The following is a 23,953-nucleotide window of genomic DNA, read 5'->3' as shown; positions in this document are numbered from 1 at the left end:
TTATACATGTGTCAAATTTTAAAATTCTAGCCCTCGTATTTCGTGAGTTATTTATTCTCTTTTGTATTATTTACTGATTTTACTATATAAATAGCATACAACTGAAGTTATGGTTCCCAACGAAATAGTTCGATCGTAATTAAATTTGGTACTTAACCGGAAATTGTGAAAATCGAATCACACAGCAAATTTTAATGCCGTACTCTTCATAGATTTTTAGATATTAGCGATAGTATTTTCAAACTCTTCATTATATTGATCTGAAAATCCGATTGTGGTTCCTCTTCAAATAAGCCAAACGTAATTAAATTCTGCCAGAAATAAGGAATTATACGAATAAAACTAATTATAAATTTTCGTAATTGTAGTCTTAATAGATTTTGATATATAAACGACTGATTTTTGCGATTCTATAGCGTATGGAAATCATAAATTCGGTTGTGGTTCCTCAATAAATAAGCCTACCTTAATGAAATTCTGTATATAAGAAGAACAATATGCCAAACTCTTACAATGTTACAAGTAACATAAATAAATATCACACACAATCTAATTAACTCACGCACAAAGTTTCATAACTCTAACCATAACGGTTACGGAAATATTACCAAGTCAATTATAAAAACTCATTAGTGCTTTTTTTCCTTATATAAATAAGTATAAAATTAATTAAAAATTTAAAAAAATATAGTGTTTTAAACAAGAAGAAATATATTAAACTATGCCATTCATAAAATAGATGTTGCAGATTGTATCCGAAGCAAGTTGTCCACCTTTCAGATTTCGTAACCTTGAATTATGAAAAGGCAGTAGCAAATTATTGTTCGTCTACCGGTCTAGCGTGTGTAGAGGCCAACAAAATGATAGCCTCAGGCATAACTATACGACAGGTTGAAGTTTCATTCACTTCCATTATACTTTTCCCTTCCTCTGCACTCTATATGCTTACGACTACCTGCTTGAGTAAGCTCAACCGAACAGTTTAACAACAATTATACATTTATACAACCGATTGATCATGTAAAAATATATATTTTTAAACTCTTGTTTTATGTTTTCTTAAGAAAAACATGCTTAAGTTTATCTAGCATAAACAATTTTTACTATACTTCAGATAGTAATTGTTCATTTCTTACGCTTCTAACGTAAAGTATTGATGTTATAAAAAATTAAATACATTGTTCTAAGATTGAAATTGTGCCTGGGAGCGTGTTTAAATTTAAAAAAAAACCAAGCAAAAAATCCGGAAAATTCCGCATGAATATGTTTTATAACGGTTAAAAAATTTTCAAATATATAAACGATTAATTTAAATACTGAAATTGAGTAAGCCGCCATTTTGAGAAGTTTAATGTGTATTAAACGTTTCTAAAGGCGGAAAATTTATAATTTTAACTTGAAAAAAAATACATAAAAAAACTATTCGAAATATCCCAAGGTGAAGTAATATTGTTTATTGTTTATTTAGTGCTTGCCACTTCATACCAATACATGGAACGAGTTTGGTGTCTAACCCAATTCTCAGTAGTCTTTTCATCTACAATGACTCACCAACCTGCTACTGTAAAACATTAACAATTACTTTATAACTGTATAAAAGTTAAAGTTTAATTTTCTATTTATAGTAAGGTATAATTCCCATGTTACTACGAGCGGTCACCCCGCAGGTAGCAATGGAAGTTCCCTGGACGATTTCCTGTCTCCAACCTGTTGTTTAACTTCTCTCTCGACTAAGACTATTTCTCATTATCAATGAATGTTAATTGAAGTCTCGTAATTAAAATATAATAAAAGTTTTCCTACACTCCTTCAATCTTATTCCCTCACTGTAATTACTATCTGGTGGAGTCTGTTTTAAATTCTGTTTCTCAGCAATTTTATCATTTATTAATGCTTAAATACGCGATAAGAGTCCTATTATATGCAAATTTCTTTTAATTTTACACTAACGAGCATAATTTTTATTATTATACAAATTTTTAGTTTATTTCGACACCGTTATGTGGTGTAGCGATCGTACATTTTTAAAAAGCTAAAATGTTATTTATTTAAAAAACAGAAAAGTGTAATAAGATTTAAATTTTAATTTAAATTAATTCAATATTAATTAATTAAATAATTAAAAAAAGTAATTAGTAAAGAAATTTCAGCATGATTAGTTTATTTGAAAACTGTTTACTATAAAGATTGCAGCAGCCATTTTGTTTCAGACAACATTTTAAATGATTCAATGTAAATCAAGACTTTAAAAATAATAATATATAAATAACATTATATATAACGATTAATTAATTAATTAAGTTAAAACTTAATAATTACTACTAAAAATCAGACGGCGCTGTCATTAAGAAAATGGTGTTAGTTTAATATACGTTTTCAAAATTCGAATTTTAAAAAATTATCGAACAGATTAAAACATTTTTAAGAAATCAAATAGTGCAATTAGATCCTTAACAATTAACAATATTAAATATTTACACTAAGCAAACAATTCGAAGATTTATCCTTCGTATTAAAAACTTACGTTTAATGTAATTTCTGCCATTTTTAACTCACGCAAAAGCGTAACATCGGTTATAAATAATTGCATAATGTTTTTAAACGTAATAAAAATCAAACAATTTTTCTTCACGCGAACACGCCGCGGGTTATCGAAAGAATTAATTTAAATATTTCGCAGGGGAATAGGGGAAGGAATAAAGGAAGAAGAATAAAAAGAAGGGCGAGAGCGCAACATATAAGAAAAAAAAAAGTATAATTTTTCTAATAAAGAAACAAATGTCTTTAAAAATCATTTATCATCCTATAAATTATAAATTAGCATCTGTTTTATATTCAAAAAAGTAAATGCATACTTTTAAAAACTTGAAATATATTATATACAAGCGCTTGTTTGATAGATTAAGTTTACGTATTTTTTGATAGCCTCAGACTTAAAATGATGATTGATGATAACAATGACGAAGAAGGGATTTTTGGCATGAAAATCTCCTCTTACTTACGTCATTTCTATCTTTTTTTCGGGGTACATTCTCACTCTTTCGTTCTCTCTTTCTCTCTCTCTCTCTTCTTCTTCTTCTTCTTCTCCTCTCCCTCCCCCACATTATTAATGAAGAGGGAAGATATCTGATTCAGATCGAAGTTTTATATTAGCTAATTAGTTTGAATAATGACGAGTCGGTCGGTGTGGGAAAGTAGATTATATTTCTTCAGTTTTCGTTTTTTTTCTCTTCTTGGTTATATTATTTATCTGGTAGAAGAGATGGAGAAGGGGGGAAAAAAGAAAGAGAACAAGATGGAGCAAGGAAGGAAGAGGAGGGGGGAGAGAAAAAAAGTAGAGAAAATTCCTCCTACGCTACGGAAAAACCACGTTTCTCACGATGGATTACAATTAGAATTAATTGAAAACCCTTAGGGTATGTGTGATTTTTTACTCGTATACTTTACGAATGGTGCCAAACGAACAATTGATCGACAGGTTTCTATATTTTACATGAAAAAATTAGGGGAAAAAAAAAGACTGGGATTCTCTCGTTGATATGAAGACGTATCGCTGTGATTAGTAGTTACATTTCTATTTCCTATATAAAGTGGATTTTTTTTATTTTATACTTTATTATTATAATTATTTATATTATACGTATCGGTTATGATGATATTTATTTTAAATTTATATTATTTATTTTTTTTCGTTCTTTTAAATAATTTTAACCAGCATTTTAAATATATCGAGCAACAGATGGCAGCACGGACTCGAATTTATTTCGGTTTGTGACGTTTTTAAAGAAATCTCGTGAAGATTTTATGATTTTTTTTTTGTGATTATTCGTTAATTATTTATTCGAATATTAATTTTTATGAATATTCCATTAATCACCTTTGATTGCCGTCTTTTACATTATCTAACACCCCTGACTTCCGTGTAGGGTTCTGTTATTAATCAAAGAGATGGAATGGTCTTTAAGGTAGGTCATGTGACCGGAAACGGGAAGTCGCGGTTACGTATAATCAAGATGTGTTAAGACGTGGGTTGTATTGGGAATATTAAACAGGTTGTCGACTTTACTACACTTAAAATGCATTAAAAATCAATACTTTAAATAATTTAATATAAATGGAAATTAAATTCGGCAACGTAACAGACAGACATACCAACTTCCTTCGAAATATATCAGCTTAATTGACTGATAAATTTCAGTTTAATTAATGAATTATTATTACTATAAAAGAGTAGGTGCTACTACAGTAACAATATAGTACTGTAATAGTACATAATTCGACAATACATTAACAATAGAGGAACCGAATTCGTAGACAAAGCTTAATTAACTTCAATTTCTTTTTATATTTGTTACTATATAAGCATAGAGGGGAAAAAAAACATCTTGTAATTGCAATAGCACAAGATTCGGCACAACAGACAGACATACAGACAGTTCCTGTAGATTATAACTTACTGCTGTAGAAACTAAATGCTTGCTACTATAGAAANAAACTCGACCCTCAACTCAATAACAAGAGGTCTAATGTTATGTCTCTCCACCAGTTTTACTTGTATAATTATCTTCGACGTCGTAAAACATTGTCATTGCTTTTCAAACAATTTGCCAGGTTTTATTTCTCCCATAGACAATCTGGACTATTTCCAAAGAAAAATATATACATATATATATTTTTTTTTAAAGGGTTAAATGATAAAATTCGACGTAACAGACAGACAACAGTTAGATTTCCTTTACTGTATTCAATAGCTTAATTAACTTACTACAAATTTTAATTAATTAGTTATTATTCTAGAAGCTAAATACATGCTACTGTAGTAACAAAATTACATTTTTTTTTTGTTTTTTTTTTTTAAAGTAAAGAATGGAGGGATATAAGGGGGGAAATGTAACCTGTTATTGAAAAGATAACCTCCATTACTGATGCTACAATAGGTTTAATTTATTATTGTTTAATTATAGCAGATATTAAATAAGATTTTAATGCCGTAGACGTATGTAAAATTTCGAAATAATGTATTGTTTATCGTGTAAATTTGTTACTTTAAAGGTAACAAATGTATTGTTACTGTAGAAGCATTTACTGCATTTTTCTTGAGTAGAAAAAACAATAAATTCGATACGTCTACGCGTGTAAGATTACTCTTGATTAATTTTTATATAATGGCAGTGATATTACTAAAAATTCGGGGTGTTTTCTGTATGTATGGATGTTATTATGTGGGGGGGGGCACGATATTGTTCATACATTTTAAAGCTTAATAACTCCCATACCTTTCGTCGAAAATTTCTGAAATTTTGCAGGGGGGTTGGTGTATTAGGGGGTTTGATGCTATTAAATTTTGATGGTTAAAAGTCGAGGGGATGGGGAGATAGAGAGGGGTTCGTGTATCATATCTCGAGTAGGATCAGACTTAATGACGATTTTACTCGTCCGAGCATTTACAATTTTTTACAAAATTCCTCTCTATCCTGAAACTTTTTGTTATTTTATAATAATTAATAATATAAAAACGATTAATAAAATGTGTTAATAGATGGCGCCACATGTAAATTTTAGTGTTTTCGCCGGGAAAGTTACGTAACTCGTTGCTATATTTTGTTTCTTTTTATATGAGAAACATTAGATAAAATCTAATGTAAAACTCGTTTAATAATTTTACTATTAAGTTTATTACAGTATCAAAAATTCTTTTATTTTTCATTCCATTTATAATTGGAATTGCTAATTAAACGAGGTCTTCACTCTACTACAGGTACAAAATTACTATTGTAGATGCTCGTTTAGATCAATAGTTTCCATTACTAATTCGATAATTGGCCTGTATTTTAGACTTTATATTGTTACTGAAGTAGTATCGTGTATAATAGTTTAAAGCATAGTATTAAAATTTCAAAACAATGTATACATGAATAACCTAGAGATGGCGCTATCAATCTGTAGAAGTAGTACTGTACTGTAGTATAGTAGCCTATAGTATTGTATTGCTGTACTACACTATAATTAGACTTACACTACTGGGCAACAAATAATTGCTAATTAAAAGCTCCATCTTTAGATTATTTAGCCTGTTTTCACAGTAGAAATTAGCAAAAAACATATTATATTATACTTAAAACCTACAATAGGAACAGGCTAGTGTTTATTTTAAGCATGGTGTGCTGCTACAGTAACAAAACCTTAATTTTTATATTATTGAAAGTACACATTTCTACTGGAAAATGGCTTCGTCTCAAGAAAAAAACACACCAAAACATTAATTAAAGCGATTGTGTTATTGCAGTAACAATAGAAACTTGTTACTGTATATAATGCATATTTATCCATAATATAAAACATTTAAAAAGTACTTGAAACTATATCTTAAACGGTCTACTACTATAGTAACAAAAATAATTTAATTAAATTTAAAAAATAGCTTCAATACTCAACAGTACAGTAAGAAAAATCATCTGCCTTTACTTTTATTATTACTGTAGTAGTATATATTATTATAATAAGGAAAAAAACAGATTTTAAATACACAAAAATGATATATCTAAAGGCATCTTTAATACCTAATATTACAAGCCAGAAGAATATATTGTTAATTTTCATTCAAATTAAGAGTACAGTACATTCTAGCATACTGCTAAAGAGTACATACTAGCCACTATAGACTGCTTAGTACTGTAGAAAAACTGCATATAACTATAGTAACACTTCATAATACTAAAGAAACACCGCATATTACTATGGTAACACTTCATACTAATAAAGAAACACCATATAATACCAAATAAACACAACATATACTATAGTAACACTTCATATTACTACAGTAACAAAAGACGATTTTAAATACAAAAATAATCTATTTAAATCCATTCTATAAGGAAAAATCTCCTTATTTTTATCATTATTTAAACGGTGCATACTACTACAGGAACAAAAATAGATTTAAAAAAAATCCCTCCCCTTTCTGTCATATTCTTCTGTCTACAAAAATTCATTAAAAAGAAATTAACCGAGAACAATTTTTGTCACTGTAAACGCATCAGTTAGAAGGTAGATCATTTCTCACACGTTAACTAGCCACAACTGACGTCACTTCCTGTTCTTTACGCGTGTTTCCGTCTGGTTGCACGTAATGAGAATATCCCAACAGAAACTGGACGTTTCCTTTAGTCTAGGGGGGAGGATTGATTATGTCATAAACTAATAAACAAAACTTAATAAATTGAATGTTTTTTGTATAACCGGGATAGGAAAAGGATGCAATTTAATACTGTAAAAGCCTTCTAATCAATATCGGCAATTTTGTTATTGTTTCAGCCAACCAAAAACAAATATAACCCCCCCTTATAGTACCGCATTAAGTTGACATTTATCCCCACGCACGACACGCTCTTCTATAGTATGTTAGATAAATGGTGTGTTTTCTCTCTGTTATTTATTAACTAAACTAAAGTAATCTTTATTATTATATTAATACTATAGTAGTACTATTTAATTACTTGAGATTTTCGAGTTAATCGATAAAATTCGTTTCGATATACCTTAAAAAAGTATTAATTCTGTTCGCTTGTACGGAGCTCCATCTGTCTTTAGGAAATGGTACTAAAATATTATTGCTTCCATTTTTTTTCGTTAGCGATTTCAAATTTAGATTTTTTGATAATTTGTTTTGCTTGGTTGGTTCCTATCCGAATTTTTCGAGAATATATATATTTTGGGGAATTTATTTTAGTTTATGATGCAGTTTTATATACATATATACACATTTATATAAGGCTTTGTGCTACGTAAGCCAAGGCCTTACAGTAATCTATCATATAAACGAGGGTCTTTTGTCAATCATTAACATTAAGTATCATCGAATAACAATTTATAAGCATTCAAAAGTACAAAAAAAAAAAACAATAAAGTTAGTCCAAATCGGAAAAATTCCGTTTTGATGATGACGTCATTTATGAGTATGATTTATGAAGCGGGAAAATTAATCACGTCAAATATAAGTATAGAATTACAATGCTGATATTTATTAGTAACAAATTTATAAAGTTTTATAAAATTATCTCGTATAGTTTTTATAATTTTAACTCGAACACACCGCCTTAAAAAATTGTTAAATTTATCTTTTGGACGTATTTAAATTAGATAAAACGCCGAAATTGTTCGTGACGTTAATGTCAAACACTCTAACACTTTATAAATATAAATAACACTAACGAGAATGTCTTAGATTGCGATTTACATGCGATTAAATGTCATAATTTCGATCGATTGTTTTTTAATCAGAATTAATAGAGTCGACTAATAAAATAATAATAATAATAATAATAATAATATAAAAAATATGTTTAATGGGAATTGTTGCGTGATAATGTTACGCCATTAAGCTTCATGTAAATAGTTTAAACAATTTGCAGAAGATGCGTTACGTTGCGTGACGATCGTTGAAGTTTGCACGACGTTACTCACGTTTTTTTTTGCGCTCTTCTTTTCATTTTTTTTTTATTTAATTAATTTTACGGAAGTGAAAATTGATACTTAAAAGTTTTAATTAAAAATCTCGTTCGATGTGAACAATTATCGATTGTTTTTATAGCAATATTCTTCGTACACTTATTTAAAAAACAAAAAAAGAATTGTGGATATGACACATCAGAAGCACTTTATCCAATGACTCTATTGATTTCATATCATGAGAAAAGTAATAAATATATATAAATGTAAGAAAATTGACCGAATTTCTTAGTAAAAAACTCAATTTTTTATCTTATTTTGCTATGTTTAAAGTGTTCCTATGCAGAAATTATAATATTTTGCTTGTTTCTTCCTCTGTTAAAGTTGGCATTCTATTTTCTTTAGCAAGAATGCTTCTGGAAAATAAAGGTGTTTTTTTTATTAAATGCAATTTAATAAGAAGAAAATCGGCTAAATCTTTATTTTATTTAGTTATAAATATTAATGAAATGCCTTAAAATCTTTATAAAATTTATATTTTATCGCAAATATTCCTATGCTTCTCCACCCTATACTCTTCATATAAATTCATGTTTTTATCTGAATGTATCATTTAAATATTCGTATTAAAATCACTATTTATTCCTTATTTTTCTCTATTATTCCTCATTGATACGTATACTTTTATTATTTTCCCGTATTAATCTTATTTCTTCCCTAATATTCCTTATAATCTTTTCTTCTACATCTTCCCACAGGCTTACATACATCCAAATAATCTTTAAATATATTTACATTTTACCAAAATATTTCCAAATATTTCATGTATATTTAAAAAATAACGTAAATATTCCCCAATTATTTCTTAAATGGTTAGATAATTTCCCTAAATTTAAAAAAAAAAAAAATTTCTTTGCCTAGTTTCACGCTATGTTATTCGCTTGAATACGACATTTCATTTCTTTTTAAACCCTGAAAAAAATATAAAATGATGGATAAATTTCGCAGTTTTGATGATATTGTGATATCCTAAAATATCTTTTTTCTTTAAAATTCCAACAATTCGGTTCAGCTTCAACGATCAATTAGGGAAATTTAACCGAAAGAAGTGTACAATCTTCTCTATCAAGCGGACTTATATAGTTTCTCGATGCACCCTTGTATAATTTAGGATCCATAAAAAGACCCCACAGGGATCATTTTTCTCAAAATATGCAAAGTTTTATCCCCTAAAAAGACTTAAATCCGCAATTTTTTCGGAGAGGGAGTAAAGGGCAGATCGACCCCGAATGGTCGATCTGTTTTCCCTTTTGGAAGAAGAAAAATTTAAATAATAAAAAAGCTTTTTTTTTTTTTCCTGGATATTCTTCTTTCGAAAATAGAATTTATTCAAAAATAATAAATAAGTAAATAAATAAAAATCGAAGGATTAGAATAGATTCAGTACGACTGCTGACGTCACAGAGCGAATAGGAGAAGACACACAATGAGCGAGCTTTCTCGACTTCCTCTTCATCCAACGGCGAATTAATGGCCGAATGCTCCTCCCACACGCACGTCACTCCGGGCCACGTCACGTGACCGTGATTTCGGCGTCATCGTGCGTTCAGCCATGCAATTAGTTTGCTTCTCGACACTGTCAGAAGACAGTCATATCTGAAGTGGAACATGGAGAGCGAAAGTAATGCCTCACAGACTTCCAAGACTTCGGTAGTCCCCCGGGGGTGCACGCCTGGGTACCCTGGGTCCCAGGACCACTCGGGAGCTTACTCAAGTCCCTGTGACTTGATAAATTCGGCCATTAAGGTCTAGGTAAATTTCCGAGCAGCGATGCAGTCATGCGACCACTAGCAGTAGCGCTGGTCCGTAGCGTCGCCATGCAAAGGTAGTGTTCCAGAGAATGATCGTCACTCTAGCCTCGGCCCTTTATAAAGCGACACAAAACGAGTGCGAAAACCAAACTACACAGTGTTGCAGCCGGGTAGTTTACACATCTCACCCTTACCTGTACTCACTCTCTCTCACATTCAACACTATGCGTTATACGTGCCACTTAAGCAGATGGCAAAGGTAGGTTTTTGCCGCATCTCCGAGCGTTACGCGTTGCGTTACGTCGTAAAATCGCGACGCATTATTTACGTTATATAGCTATTGGGCGGCACGGGTCACGTGGCCTCGCCGTCACGTTCACGTGATCGGTTTTTAAAATTTTAAAAAAGAACAAGAACTTCTCTTGTTCGTCGTCAGTTCAAAACTGCTATTTTTATTTTTATTATTTTTTTTTTTGTGGGGGGAAGTCTTCGATGGAAGGTAAATGCACGTCGATCCGGATTTATAAAATGATTGACAATGGTTTACATTTCGGTGAAGTGTTAATGGTATAGCATTCTTCACGCACGTATGATCCCGCTTGAATGGAACACGTGACGATCGTTCTCTATAATGCGCCTTTCGTGACTTGTCACGCTCTTCGTTACTTCCCTAACGGGGAGAGAAACAAAAAAAAGGGGGGAGAGCTTAGAAAAAATCATCATAGAGACGATTGAATTAGACTAATTTGTTCAGATTTCTCTTATATAATGGAGCGTGAGTCTCTTACAGCTTGTCGTAACCGAACCTACCCAACTTTAAGCTATATTTGTATTAATTCCAAGCTTTCTCTCGCTCTCAAAAACTCTCACTTACAAGACCTTGAAAGTGAAATAAGTATTTGCATCTTTACCTTCTTAGTTCTATTTTTAGAATTTTCAATTCGACTTTCACTTTTACATTTTTCATTTATACGATAATTTACCTATTTATAACGACAGTAGGCCCTACTGTATAACGAGTAGTAAACAGCCACCCCTTACAACAAGTAGGCCTTGTATAAATTGAATGCCTCCCCCCGTAATTAATTACTGTATCCATTAGTTATAGAGTTATATTAATGATTATATTCATCAATTATTAAATTTACTCCTTACTTACCTTCCTCATTATTGTATTGTTTAATTATAATTTAAGGTTATTAATTAATATATTTACTACTTTAGCTACTGGTACAGAGAGACCCAATTCTTTTACCTCTTCTATCATTCTTTTATCACCTTACCTTTATAATACGTTTCTTTTTAATCATTTTATGGAGTTTTAGCTTAAATTTCAGACATTTTTTGGCATTCTTTCAGCTAAATTATACTAGTAATTAACAGTGGAAGAGTCTAACATTTGCTTGCTTTAATTCTCTATTTTTAGTGATATTATGCTACATTTTTCGACGTTTAAGCTTTTAAAATAAATATATTTAATGTTTTTATAGCTATTTTAAATTATTTTTACGCTAAATTATATAATTGTGTGTATATAAAGCCTTGTTTAGTAAACTATGACCATTAACAGAATGGAAGCGATGCTATTCATTTCTAGTAATGTTGAAGAAGTTTCCTGCGTGGTTTTTGAATTTTATGAGTTTATTTTGATGTAAAAAAATGAAAATTCTTAAGTTCATTCATACCACAAAGCTCCCGAATCGTCTAAAGTTTCCCGTATAAAACCGTAACTAACAAAACTTCATTCAACAAGTTTAGGCCTCTTATCTTTATCAGCACCGACTGAACTAGACGATAGTAGGCCTTATCTACAACTATACAGAATGAGTTGACATAATACTTTACAAACTGATTAGAAAATAACAAAAAAAGGTAGAGGAAAATGTAATTTTCTAAAGAGTTCCGCTTCGATAGGGAACCAATTAAACAGAGAATTTTGGAAATTTCTTAAAGGAAATTCGAGAAGGGATGAAATTTTACTGGTAGTGTAGTTTCGTATGCATTTTTTTTTTTTTATGTAGAAAAATAATTAAAAAAGAAGTTTGACTCTTTCTGTAATCCGCCATCTTTCGAAAGTAGAAGATAATCTCCCACTCGTAGATGTGGAAGAATTAGATAAACAGCAAAGCAAAAGTTGATAGATGGACTTTCTCTTCAGACATCTGTCCTCGTGAAAGCGGACATTGTAAAAGGAAAGAAGGACGCAGGTGCCGAGCCATATCGCTATCTTCACTTCTTTCGGCTCTTTTTGTAAGTCGACTCCGAGCCACTGAGCCATACACAGCATCCTCTATACCCCAAGACGTAATTTCCTGTACAAAATATAAAAATTTTTCTCGTTTTTATCTCGTGCCAATCAAGAAAATTTTCGCATCTCGAATCCCCTCTACGATATCGAGTGTCTGCTAACAATACTACGTGTCATCGAAGAGCTGATGACTTTACTTTTATAACCGATCGTACTCCATAATTGATGACATTGGTTGTAATTTTAGGGAGTAGAGACGTTCCCTTAGGACCGCATTCAATGCACAATAGGTCACTCACTGGTTGCCTGTCCCCGGGTGAGGTTGTCCAAGCATGACGCCTACGCTAGGCCAAACCAGACCCTCTTTTCTCCAACGGGCAGATGGTGTGTGTGTGTGTGGCTTTGCTTCTTCTACGCTCCGTTCTGACTCTACACCGTGATTTGGAATCGTACTTAAATGGATACACGACGAAATGAGTTTAGTCCCGTTTTAATTTGCTTACGTCACAATTTTTTTTCATGATTTTACTTCGTCACAGATTACGTCGAAGTGATGCGGATGATACGGGATGCTGATGAAGTTATACGTTAATCTTATAGGCGTATTGTGTTTATAAAGAGGTATACCTTCTTCAGCATCGTATAGACCTATCAAATATACCTTTAATTAAGTGTACAGTAGGTAATTTTATACCTAAACCACACTAAAGTGTTAGGGAGGATCTCAAGAGCGTGTTGTTGACTTTCGGAAGGCCTTAGCCTGTAAAATTTGGTTAAATTAATGTATATAAGATAGAGTATAGACTGGGATAATTAAATAATTTTATATTATGTAACATAATTGATAAAATACATTTAATGAGGTACACTCGCGTACAATAAATGACGAAGAGTACTCTATAGAGATTTATTTGGGATGTAGAGTAGACATGTACTAGATTATAGTGACATTTATTCTTATTCTTCTACTAAAACATAATTGTATAATACTTTTAAACATACTTAAGCTTTAATTCTTATTAACTAGCTTCGATATTTTAAGTACACTTAAGAATTTAATTGTATTTTCATCTCGAAAAGTTGGTCAATTATACTCAAACTAGGCTACGAATATGTGATTTAAATGCATTTTTATGTATTAAATACTGTATTTTATTAAATAATATATACAAAAAGACAATTATATTATTAAAAAGTTTGATTTTAATGAATTAAATCGAGTTAAAATATCCTTTATATAAAAGTTTTTAGTGTTGTGTCTTATAACATTTAAACTAAGTTTAAATCTAAATTTATTATATACGAGGCGTAAGTTTAGGTTAATAATTATAAAATACATATTTCCGGATTTAGGCCCTTTAATATATAACATTTTACTAATTTTTAAGCCTTTCGAGGCCATTTTTTGAGTGTGATGCGGCATAGAATACGAAGCGTAACACGAAAAGCGCAAGTTTACATGTTGGGAAATAGCGAAGTGACGTGCTGACAGTTGTATCCTGGGTGGAAGTTCCTGGTACGCCCCATGTCGCCAGTTGGGGTATTAATCAGTAGGGAATGTTTGCCTACTTCTGTTAATAGTGAGAGTGTAAGCATATCGATTGCGCCTCCTTGTTTGCCCACATCACAATAACACTCTACGCTAAGTAGACGTTAAACAACCAGTTTGTACAGCATTTACCAAATAAATATTAATCTCTAGAGTGGGCCTAGGCCTCATCTTACAGAAATTAAACTCCATATATCGTTCGGAAACGACTTTACTATCAACCGGGATGATAGAGAGAGAGAGCATTTAAATGGTTTACAATCAAAATTAGTTGGGAGTTTTTAGAACGTATCACGTTTCAAAACACGCGAAGACCCTGGTAAAGAAGAAAGGGGCATCCTAGTTTAAGTAAGAATCGAATTTCGAGTTTATTCCCTGCCCTTAAACAAGGATAAATTTATAAAGTCTTGGAAAAATATCAGGAAAGTTTCGCCTACTCAAACGTTACAAACGTGAAAAAAGTCAGTTAAAAAAATGTGAGGAAGCGTTAAATGACCCCCATAACGCGGCACTTCAACTGAAGGAAAGATGTAAAACGCTTAAAAACATTTTTTGGATGGTTTTTCCAGCAATCGGTCGACTAAATCCATCTTGGACGAGTGTCATAATTACTGTGGCAGCACTTTTACAGGCTCCATAACTTGCGGATTGTCCTATTTTATCGTCACACTACTACAGTGACGAGAATATACGACAATATCACTGGAAGGTAATCTTCGAGCGGGTATTGGATAGCCAAGGGATAGTGCTTTGCTTCTACTACCACACGACCTGTTTAACTTTGGTGGTTTATGCTAGCTGCGCTACCTCCTCTTGGTGATGATAAATGGTTCCATCAGTGGAGAGACGGTAAGGTGTGATCTCTGCGTCATAATCATCTGCAACACGTCCTCGTATGGAGATCGCATTGCCTCCTCTTCTGTTTTAATGATGGTCGTTAAGGAAGAGTCACAAATCTCCTGGCTGTCCTATCTCCCACTGACAGGAGGGTGGATAAGTGAAGTTATGTACAACCCCGGACTTAATATCGTCTCTTACTGGTTGACATCCGGCGGTGGGCATTACCTAGATGCACCTCATCTGCTTGTCATGGGGAACTGCAGCCACGTGGCCGTATCGTAAATAGGTGTGGTGTTATCGCTCTGCTTATTCGCCCAGAGAAACGAAAGTTGCATCCCTTTTTTATGCCGGAAAGCGGGTTAAATTTTTTGTTATATTATCAAAGCTTTATTGGATGGTGAGATATGATTATATTTTGAAATAGTTATGAGATTTTCACCAACGTAATCTTCTTTATTGCGCTCTTCTCATCGTGGCCTGTTTCTATTTGGTTATAAATTGAAAATATTCCTTTGCCTACTGTAAATGTTACGCACGTGCTAAACAATAGACCCTTCATACTTGTAGAATTCTTAGAATCGTTCCTCTCATCGCTGTGTTTTCACAATTCTTCACCAGTTTCAGCTGTTTGGAATACTTCTCTTCACCACCCCTCTTGGCTATGAAGTATTGTTCTTTACATAATGTCGACACGTAGTTAAGTTATTTTGCATCCCTCTATAAGGCGGTTTAAGTTTAGATTAGCTGTTTAGAACGGAAAAACAGGAGTAAAATCATGCACCAATTCTCAACTTCTCAATCAAATAAAGAGATGGTTAAAGTCGCTAAACGCTTTATTAAAAACGCATATAGGAAAAAAATAGAAGAAAAAAACTATTCGACTACACTCTATTAAATTGCAGATCACGAAACGAAATTTAAATTTCCATTAAGTAAAGCAGAGTAAACAAAACCACTTCACCAACGAACCAAATTTCCAAACGAACGACTTCTATTTTGTTAATAGAGTGTTGAACCATTAAAAAAAAGAAGAGGAAAAACAAACAAGGAGTAGGAAAGAAGAGTAAAAAAAAAAAAAAAAAAAGAGAGACAAATAATTTTCATCGAGTAAAATACCACATCTTCGTTTTATGCCTCATTTCCAAAAAGTACAATATCGCATCCCCCTCATCCTCCGCATCCCCGGATGCTGAGAAGAAAAAAAAAAAGAGGAAAGAGAGAGAGAGAGAGAGAGAAGGGGTTTAGAAAATATGCAAGTAGCTCGGTTCTCTCTACAGTATATTAGTTACGGTCGGAAGAAGACGGCTGTGCTTATTTCCATTTTGCTCACCTGTCCCATGGGCATGGGCTGTGACGTCATCAACACGAGTGTGTGTGCATGAGATGAAATGAAGCAGATCAACATGGCCTCTACCAAGGACTGATAGAAGGTGGTTGCGAGTGGGAGATAGGCAAGCTTCAACGATTTGCACTCCTGGCTACCGGCGGAGATAATGGTGCAGCATCCGTGATTGGTCGGTGTTGCACCACCTTCCTGTTGATTATGTCAGAAATGTGCTGACTGATTGAGCGCAAGCGACTGTTTTATTCTTCCCCTCACTTCACAATAGAAAAGGTAACCAAATCAGTGCAAACGGGTGTAAAAAAGTGACAGATGTTATTTTGCCACTTCAACTTTTATACAACACCTCGTACGACAAAATCCCGTAACAGGAATTTTGTTATATTTTCTTCTAAGGGGGGAGGGGGTTGGGACAAGAAAAAAGTCAAGTTTTCTTCGATCCTATTGATTTTGAAACGCACTTGATTGAAGCCTTGGTATTTTGGGAATTGTTGAATCTCTTCTTACTTGACTGCACTTCTCCCTGTTTTGTGTGGAGTTGCACAGTTCGGGAGTACTCAATAGATTCCAGGTAATGAAAGTTAGCTCTCTTTCCATGCCAATTTTAATATCAGAAAGACTCTTTTTTTTTTGTAAATTTTATACACATTCTACTCTATAAATCACGAGTTTATTTCTTGATATTTAATATTGCACCTTCTAAAAATCAGTGTAACTTTAATACAGACACTTACACGTTTAAGCTCTATTAAACGTAATTATAATAAAATTTATCTTTGTTTAATTTATTTAATAAAAAAAATTATATATTAAAGAAGTTTTTATTAATTTATCTTTAATAATTAGAGTTATACACATCTCTAAATTTCTATAACAATTAGGGAAATTTAATAACACTTCTATAAAAATCCCTATTCACTTATACAAGCTTTACTACAAGTTATAATTTATCTATAACAATGATAGAAAGTCATTCTAGAGGCTCATTTCATTCATTAAATTCCATCGCTGTTAGTTATGATAACTCACCTTTACTCAAAAATCCCTTCACTCAATAACATAGAGAGGATTTTTACCACCGTTTTATAATTATCCCCCTCTAAACATTATAAACAATTAGCAGCAGCAACTCGAAGTAACCCAATCCCACTAAGTTCTACAACACATCACATCTTAAAAGTCGACTTTCTAAATCGGTCGAAGAGGTTAAATCCTCATCAAGAACCCCCAACTTAAAAATAAAGGGGGAGAGGAAGTCCCGTGTCTTAGTTTTGGCATTCTCACCCCTTCTCGACTTCGAAACGTTTAAAGAGAAGTTGGAAAGTTGAAAAGTTTGACCCTACCCTTAGATACTAAGAGCATCGAAACACTACTTCATCAGCATTTCTCTCGACGTCTCGTATTGATCCTTAACGAGCCACGACGCATACACATTAGTGCAGGCACCAATAAAGACGTAGCAGTCATAGTTAATATACGATAAGAGGCATCGTTTTCCAGTCTAGCGCATACTTTCTCAAGCGCGAGATTTTTCTCGGTAGCTCATCTACTCGAACCCACACCCGAACAGTAACAATGGGCTCTTGATAAAAATCCCTTTTCGGTTATTCAGTGACCCCCCGAGTATCTATTGTAAAACGGGTGGCTATTCATCCCCCTTTACAGGTACCGACTCTATTTTGGAGTAGTTTATAGCAAATGAAACGAGCAGCTACAAGAAAAGTCAAACGTCGAACAGAGGAGGAGAAGTGTTTTGTGTTGTCAAGTGGAAGTTCGGGTCAGGCCGACTCCTCTTTTGTATCAATTGAAAGCATTCGAAGTGTGACATAGGTGAGGCACTACACAACTCTAACATCTGCCCCGCGTGATGTATGACAAGGGGGGAGAGAATACGCTAGCTAGAATAGTTATACAGTAGTTAGAGATCGGAATAAAGGGGGGGAGGTTACTTCTTCGCAACTTGCGAACTTTCTTTTTTTTTTATTTTTGAGCGTGTAACCTTTAGAATCGCGTTGCAAAGAGCGCGGTATATATATAAACTGTTGTCTGGATGCCAAATCAGCTAAAAATCCGGGGGGGGGACACACGCGCGCGCGCGCGCGGCTCGCACTCCACACGCAGCACACTACACACACACACACATACACAAACTCCAACACATACACACACACTCACATACACATGGAGTGTAGGAGCCGGCGAGTGGTGCGTCCCACCCCCACCACGGAGCGGCAAAGGAGCGGAGGATGGAGGTTGGTCCGCAAACAGCCACCCGTGACGTCACGCCCGTCACGTGACCGTCGGCACACAATCGGCGCGTTCGGCCGGCCGACTCCAGGCTTTACTTTTTGAAAAGTCGGTCGGTAGGCGGCGTGCCTGGATTGGTCCAATCCGATTAGTTAGTCTCAATTATGATCGGTCGGATGAAGCAGAATTAATATTGGTGCGTAGCCTCACGTAGCCATGGCCCCGACGCACGTAGTGTTGCCTCCTTAAGTAAAGTGGACGCACAGGGGTGCTCGGTAGTTTACCACAAAGTGCAACCCGTTGTGTACCCGACAGCATGGACTTGACCACGGCATACAGATACAACGCCAGCATGATGGAATATTACTCATGTAAGAGTAAGTACATAGTAGAGTAGGAAGGGAGAGCGCGCGCGAAATGCGTTTATGTGCGGTGCGAGACAGACGAAAGCCACCGGGGAGTTTTTGTGCGCGTGTTTGCCATGGTTCTGGCATGTTAGAAGTGCACTTTTCACCGACTAACTCGATTACGTAGGGCGAGCTTTCATTCGCACGTAATCCACCGCTCAGCGCGCCTCTACCGTCTCTCTCCTTATAAAGAGGACGACAAAACCGGTAGCGGTCACGCCCAGCAAAGCGAAAAGAACCCTTGACCACCCTTAAAACCGTCTTATCTCTCGAGTCTTGACCAAGTCCAGTCGATGTGAAGGAGTAGAGGGTCGCGTGCAACCATCCACTCAAGCGAGACCTGCCTCTTGCTGCCAATGTCAGCTGTCAACGCCGCTAGATAGCGGACGGATCGGCCACCGTAACACACTGTCCGAGTCAGGTGGATGGTCAGTTGGCGCTATGGATCTTCTGCCTCTTGCATACTACAATTACTTCCTGGATGTGCGCTATAGGCTGGCCAAGATGGGTAGGTGCCTTATGCCTTTTTATTTTAACATCGTAAGGCTCTTCTAATCTCCCACTTCTTTAAATTTAAGCCTGAAAATTGCGCTCTCTTATTTCGACCCCGTTATACCCACGGCTCTTCTTCTCCACCCCTTCCCCGTGTAGCCCTACCTAGCGCTATCTTACGTCCCCCGACTTTCGTCGGAGTGCCCTTATAAGGTCGCTATCAAGTATAAGGTGTCTTCCACAATCGTGGTGCCTGTTTATGTTTCGTCAAGGTGTAAGCGCCAGGGTGGTATCTATCACCCCCGAGATACAATTCTCGAATTGTGAGGGGGGGATCGGGAAAAAAATCTCGGTGGCACACGTGTCACGCGGCTCTTTCACCTGGTCAGGTATTCTGTTTTATTATCGCACCGTCCACCCCAACCCTTGGGAATAGAAGGGCAGGGTACCATTCTGTCGGTTCCTTTGTATCGTGCACATGTCGGCCATTAGATAATTGAAATAAGAAAGTCGTGTGCGTGTTGACCCGCCATGTTGCACAACAGTAATTGGGATGTTTGCGACCTCCAACCCTCTATTTTTATCCCCGTTAATAAGTGCAGGTGTTTGTTAACCCCTCTTATCTTTTGGGAGGGGATGTTTTTGGTATAGTTTATTAATTAATAAACGCTTGATAAATATTCAACGAGGGATGAATGCTAGAAGGTGAGGTCTCCCGTTTGAAATCAATCCAGCTTAATTTAAGGGCACGACACCGGCTTTACAACTATAAAAGGCTCTACAGGGTATATAATTCTACAGATATATAATGATCAATACATATAAAAGTCTTTATTTTTAGGGATATTTAAGAATTTAAAAGCTTAGGCGTGCTTATGGTGAAAGATCATTCAGGCCTAAAGGGATTGAGGGCTTCTAGATGTATCAAGTAGCTGACAGTAGTTTAAGGGCATTAGGTAAGAGCCTTGTGACTGTAGTAAAGTCCCGTAGAAGATTTAAGGCTATGGTCAACAATAAATACAGATTAAATGGGAAGCGGGAAAGCAGCCATTGATGTTAAGGGTGTTGCCGTGTGCCAGGACCAAAACAATTCTCCAGTTTATCCCGCGCGATTTAATTAATACATATAATGCTGTTAATCTTATAATTAAACACTTAAGGTTTCTGGTTTTAATAAAACTAAATTAAACTAATAGATATATAAATATATATACATATATTTTTTACGTAAATTTACCTTAAATTTACTGATGATCCAGGCCTCTTCACGTGCTTAAATGGGATAGAAAAGATACACGGTGACAGCGCGGTGAGAATAAACTTGATGACTTTTGACAAGATGTCGGGGGAAGGGGGAAGAAAAAAAGGAGGTTTCTGTAAAATTTTAAGCATTCGAGATCGCGACACTTGCCAAAATGTCTGTATATGACAACTTAGCAATGGAACAGGTGTAAGGTATCGGATAAGTCAAGTATTTTTAAGGTTACTCGTTACTTAACACATGTACAAGTACAGTTTCTGTAAAACTAACGAGACTGGCAAAGTTTTTTTTTTGTATAATTAATTTATCCTCCCTTCCCTAATTTTAGGGACTTTTTTAAAAATAATATAGAGTGTTATATATATATGTATATATACATACATATATTTTTAATTTTCCTTTCAGGCCACGGCGGGGTGAATCAGTTGGGGGGTGTCTTCGTTAACGGAAGGCCCCTTCCGGATGTAGTAAGGCAAAGAATAGTAGAGTTGGCCCATCAGGGTGTCAGGCCCTGCGACATAAGCCGACAGTTAAGGGTTTCGCATGGATGCGTTTCCAAAATACTCGGCAGGTAAGAAAGATTTTTTTTTCATTTCTTCTTCTTCTTCTTCTTCTTCTTCTCCCTTTTATTTATAAAGATTCTCCGAATTGTAAGGGCCTTTACATTTATTGCTCTATGCCTCATTTGATTGTTATTATTCTGACAACTAACATAAGCTTGGAAATTCTTAGAATACTTATTCCGCCATTCGCGGCATGCAGAGTGTTGCATTCTGATCTTCAGACCTCGATGTAACGTCTGTGTGATGAGGTACGAGACGGTTGGCTTCTGAGAAGAAGACCTTATCTAGTGGTATCGGGTGGCATAGTTTACAATTAGTCAAAACTGATTTTCGTCCAAGTTTCCTGAAGACCCTATATAAGGTTTGTTATTGTGGGAATTAGATCTTCAGCTGTTTTACAAAGGATGCGTACAATGTGTACCTCTCATAGGCCTGTCGAAATTATCATCTGCCAAGCTTCTTAATTCAATAAGGACTTCAATATGAAATGGAAAAGGGAACAACTTAAGAGGAGAGCCCTTAAAACATTCCATACTAGAGAACTACGCGCTACAATTAAAGCGACAGAAGGTTTCGGGGATTGACAGGTGGCTCAATTATAGTAAATCCAAATCCCTCCCGTATAGAATTAACCTCGTATAATCTGAACTGACCGATCTACCAGTTTTAGACTTGCAAATTGATCGTTAATAGGCGTGATCATAAAGGGACAATAGTTTTTCATTTCACGTGCGTATTTTGGGGGTTTCGGTTTCGAATTTTAGGTCCCAATCGAGTCGTTTGGGAAAAGAAAATGGCGGCTATCCTTCTGTCACCGTCCCTTTAAAGTGGACCCGTTGAATGGGGTGGAATGATAAATTGGAGAGTTGTCAGGGGCTAACAACGTTCTCCTGAGTGCAGACTCTTGTCGTGTCCGCAGAAGGGGGCTAACGTTTGCATTTCCATGACAATACCGCATATGTTGACTTCATTCTAAAAACTATCAAGTAGACACCCTATCTAATGATTGAGCGATAGAAGGGCAGTTAGGTTCATCTTTAAATCGTCACTTCCAAATCGAATTTCGAGACGTTTAACGTATCTTGAGTGTTGTTAAGTGCATTCGAGTTCTAGGAGACCATAAGTTAACTTAATCTATAGTCTCCTAGAATTGCTCTTTATCCCTAAAACAATGCCATTGTTCCTTCATTGTCCTTGGTCTCTCTTAATTCAGATCATTTAAAGGATTCCTGAAGAGATTGTCTTGATAAATAGGGATCTGAATACATTATTATGTCTTCTTCTTCAACAATTCTTGGGAGGTAAAATATCAAATGGGATTTTAATTAATTCTTCTCTTCTTTATCCCAATTTACTCCCTTAATTTATTTTAATTCAGATTATTTGATGAGTTTCAAGAGAAAAAAATCTCCCGATAAGTTAGCATATAGTAGCAAGGTTTTGGGATATAAATTAAGGTAAAATATCCCTAAAATTTTATCCAACATCTCGAAAATTGCCCTTAATCTATATAATTTTTTTAAATTTTCAGAATTTTCCTTCCTGTAGATGAAAATCTAAACATAATTTAAACACGTTATATAGCAATTTTTAAGGGATGTAACAAGCTAATTTTGGCATTTTATCCACAGAGAAACTATAAAATAGTACTTAGATCATGTGAGAGATTTAAACACTGTGGAATAATCTAAGAGAGAGATCAAGAACAATTTTAAAGTCCCCTAAAACTGCAGGGTATAATATAAAATTAAGTTTTTTTAAGCTAAGAGAGTAAGAATTACACACTGTAAAAAGGGCTAATTTTTAGACACGAAAAGCTAATTTGATGCATCATAGAAAACACATAGAAATTAACAGTTGGAGTCACATTAACACCCGTGCGATAGTAAATTTTTGGATAGAGTTAGAAGAAGAAGAATCAAAGCAGCCAGACGGTAGCCAAAATAGCATCTGAAACAATAGCATCGTAGAAAGCAACCCTTCCTTCTTCTGTAGGAGTGGAGGTAATATTGTACCAGGTAGTTGTAACTATAGCATGTGACGAATGTTTATGCAGTGTCACGTTACCACTTAACAGTCTCTTCTGCGTGTTTGTGTTGGCAACTTGTACTGGGCCACTCTTACCAAATTTTAAGCTAAAATTCCAACAAATAAGCTTAATTAGAGGTTTTAGAGGTGTAAAGTAATCGAGTATTTTGCTAATTTAGTAGCATTTAAGTAAGTGTTTCTGTTACTTTTTTTTTTTTTAATTGAGAGGTGGATGTGAGAAGTATATTTAGATTACTGTTGAATGTAGTGTGTGTGTGTATTTATGTTTTGAATGAAATTATGAATAATTTTTACTATTTTTAAATTAATTTTATCTATTTAAATACTTTAATTTTAAAGAAATTGACTTAAACTTATCGCTATACTCGATATTTATATAGAAATTGGCTACTTTATAAGCTTAATTATTGATATAAGTCTAAAGTTATGTTGGATTCTTGTAATTGTCTTAATACTCTTTAGATTTACTTGGAAAGTTATGTCTAAGTTTAATATTTAAGAGAATATTAAAATAATTTCTTCCTTTCTTCATTGGGTTATGTAAAGTTATCTCTCTCAACAATAACCCTACAGGGCCTTTAAGAGGTTGAATATCCTACTTAAGATGTCAATTATTTAGAACCATATCATATACCACTCGATATTAAATGGCAAATTGTTTGCTTTAGATTAAACTTTCGACTTGGTATGTCT

The 23,953-nt window shown here is 34.3% G+C and overlaps 1 protein-coding gene across 1 annotated transcript in view; it reads left to right on the top strand.

The window, feature by feature from the left end:
* Nucleotides 1-23,953, top strand: part of LOC111618111 (paired box protein Pax-5-like) — a 96,821-nt gene that overhangs the window by 15,005 nt on the left and 57,863 nt on the right. The window contains exon 3 of the mRNA XM_023359559.1: nucleotides 21,054-21,219. Coding sequence (XP_023215327.1) covers nucleotides 21,054-21,219 — 166 coding nt within the window. The remainder of the gene's footprint in view (nucleotides 1-21,053; nucleotides 21,220-23,953) is intronic.

This window comes from Centruroides sculpturatus, unplaced genomic scaffold, assembly GCF_000671375.1.
Source record: "Centruroides sculpturatus isolate CEXI.00-Female unplaced genomic scaffold, Cexi_2.0 scaffold183, whole genome shotgun sequence".
NCBI lineage: Eukaryota > Metazoa > Arthropoda > Arachnida > Scorpiones > Buthidae > Centruroides > Centruroides sculpturatus.
Note: the sequence above shows the minus strand (reverse complement) of the source record. Positions and strands in the feature narration are given on the sequence as shown.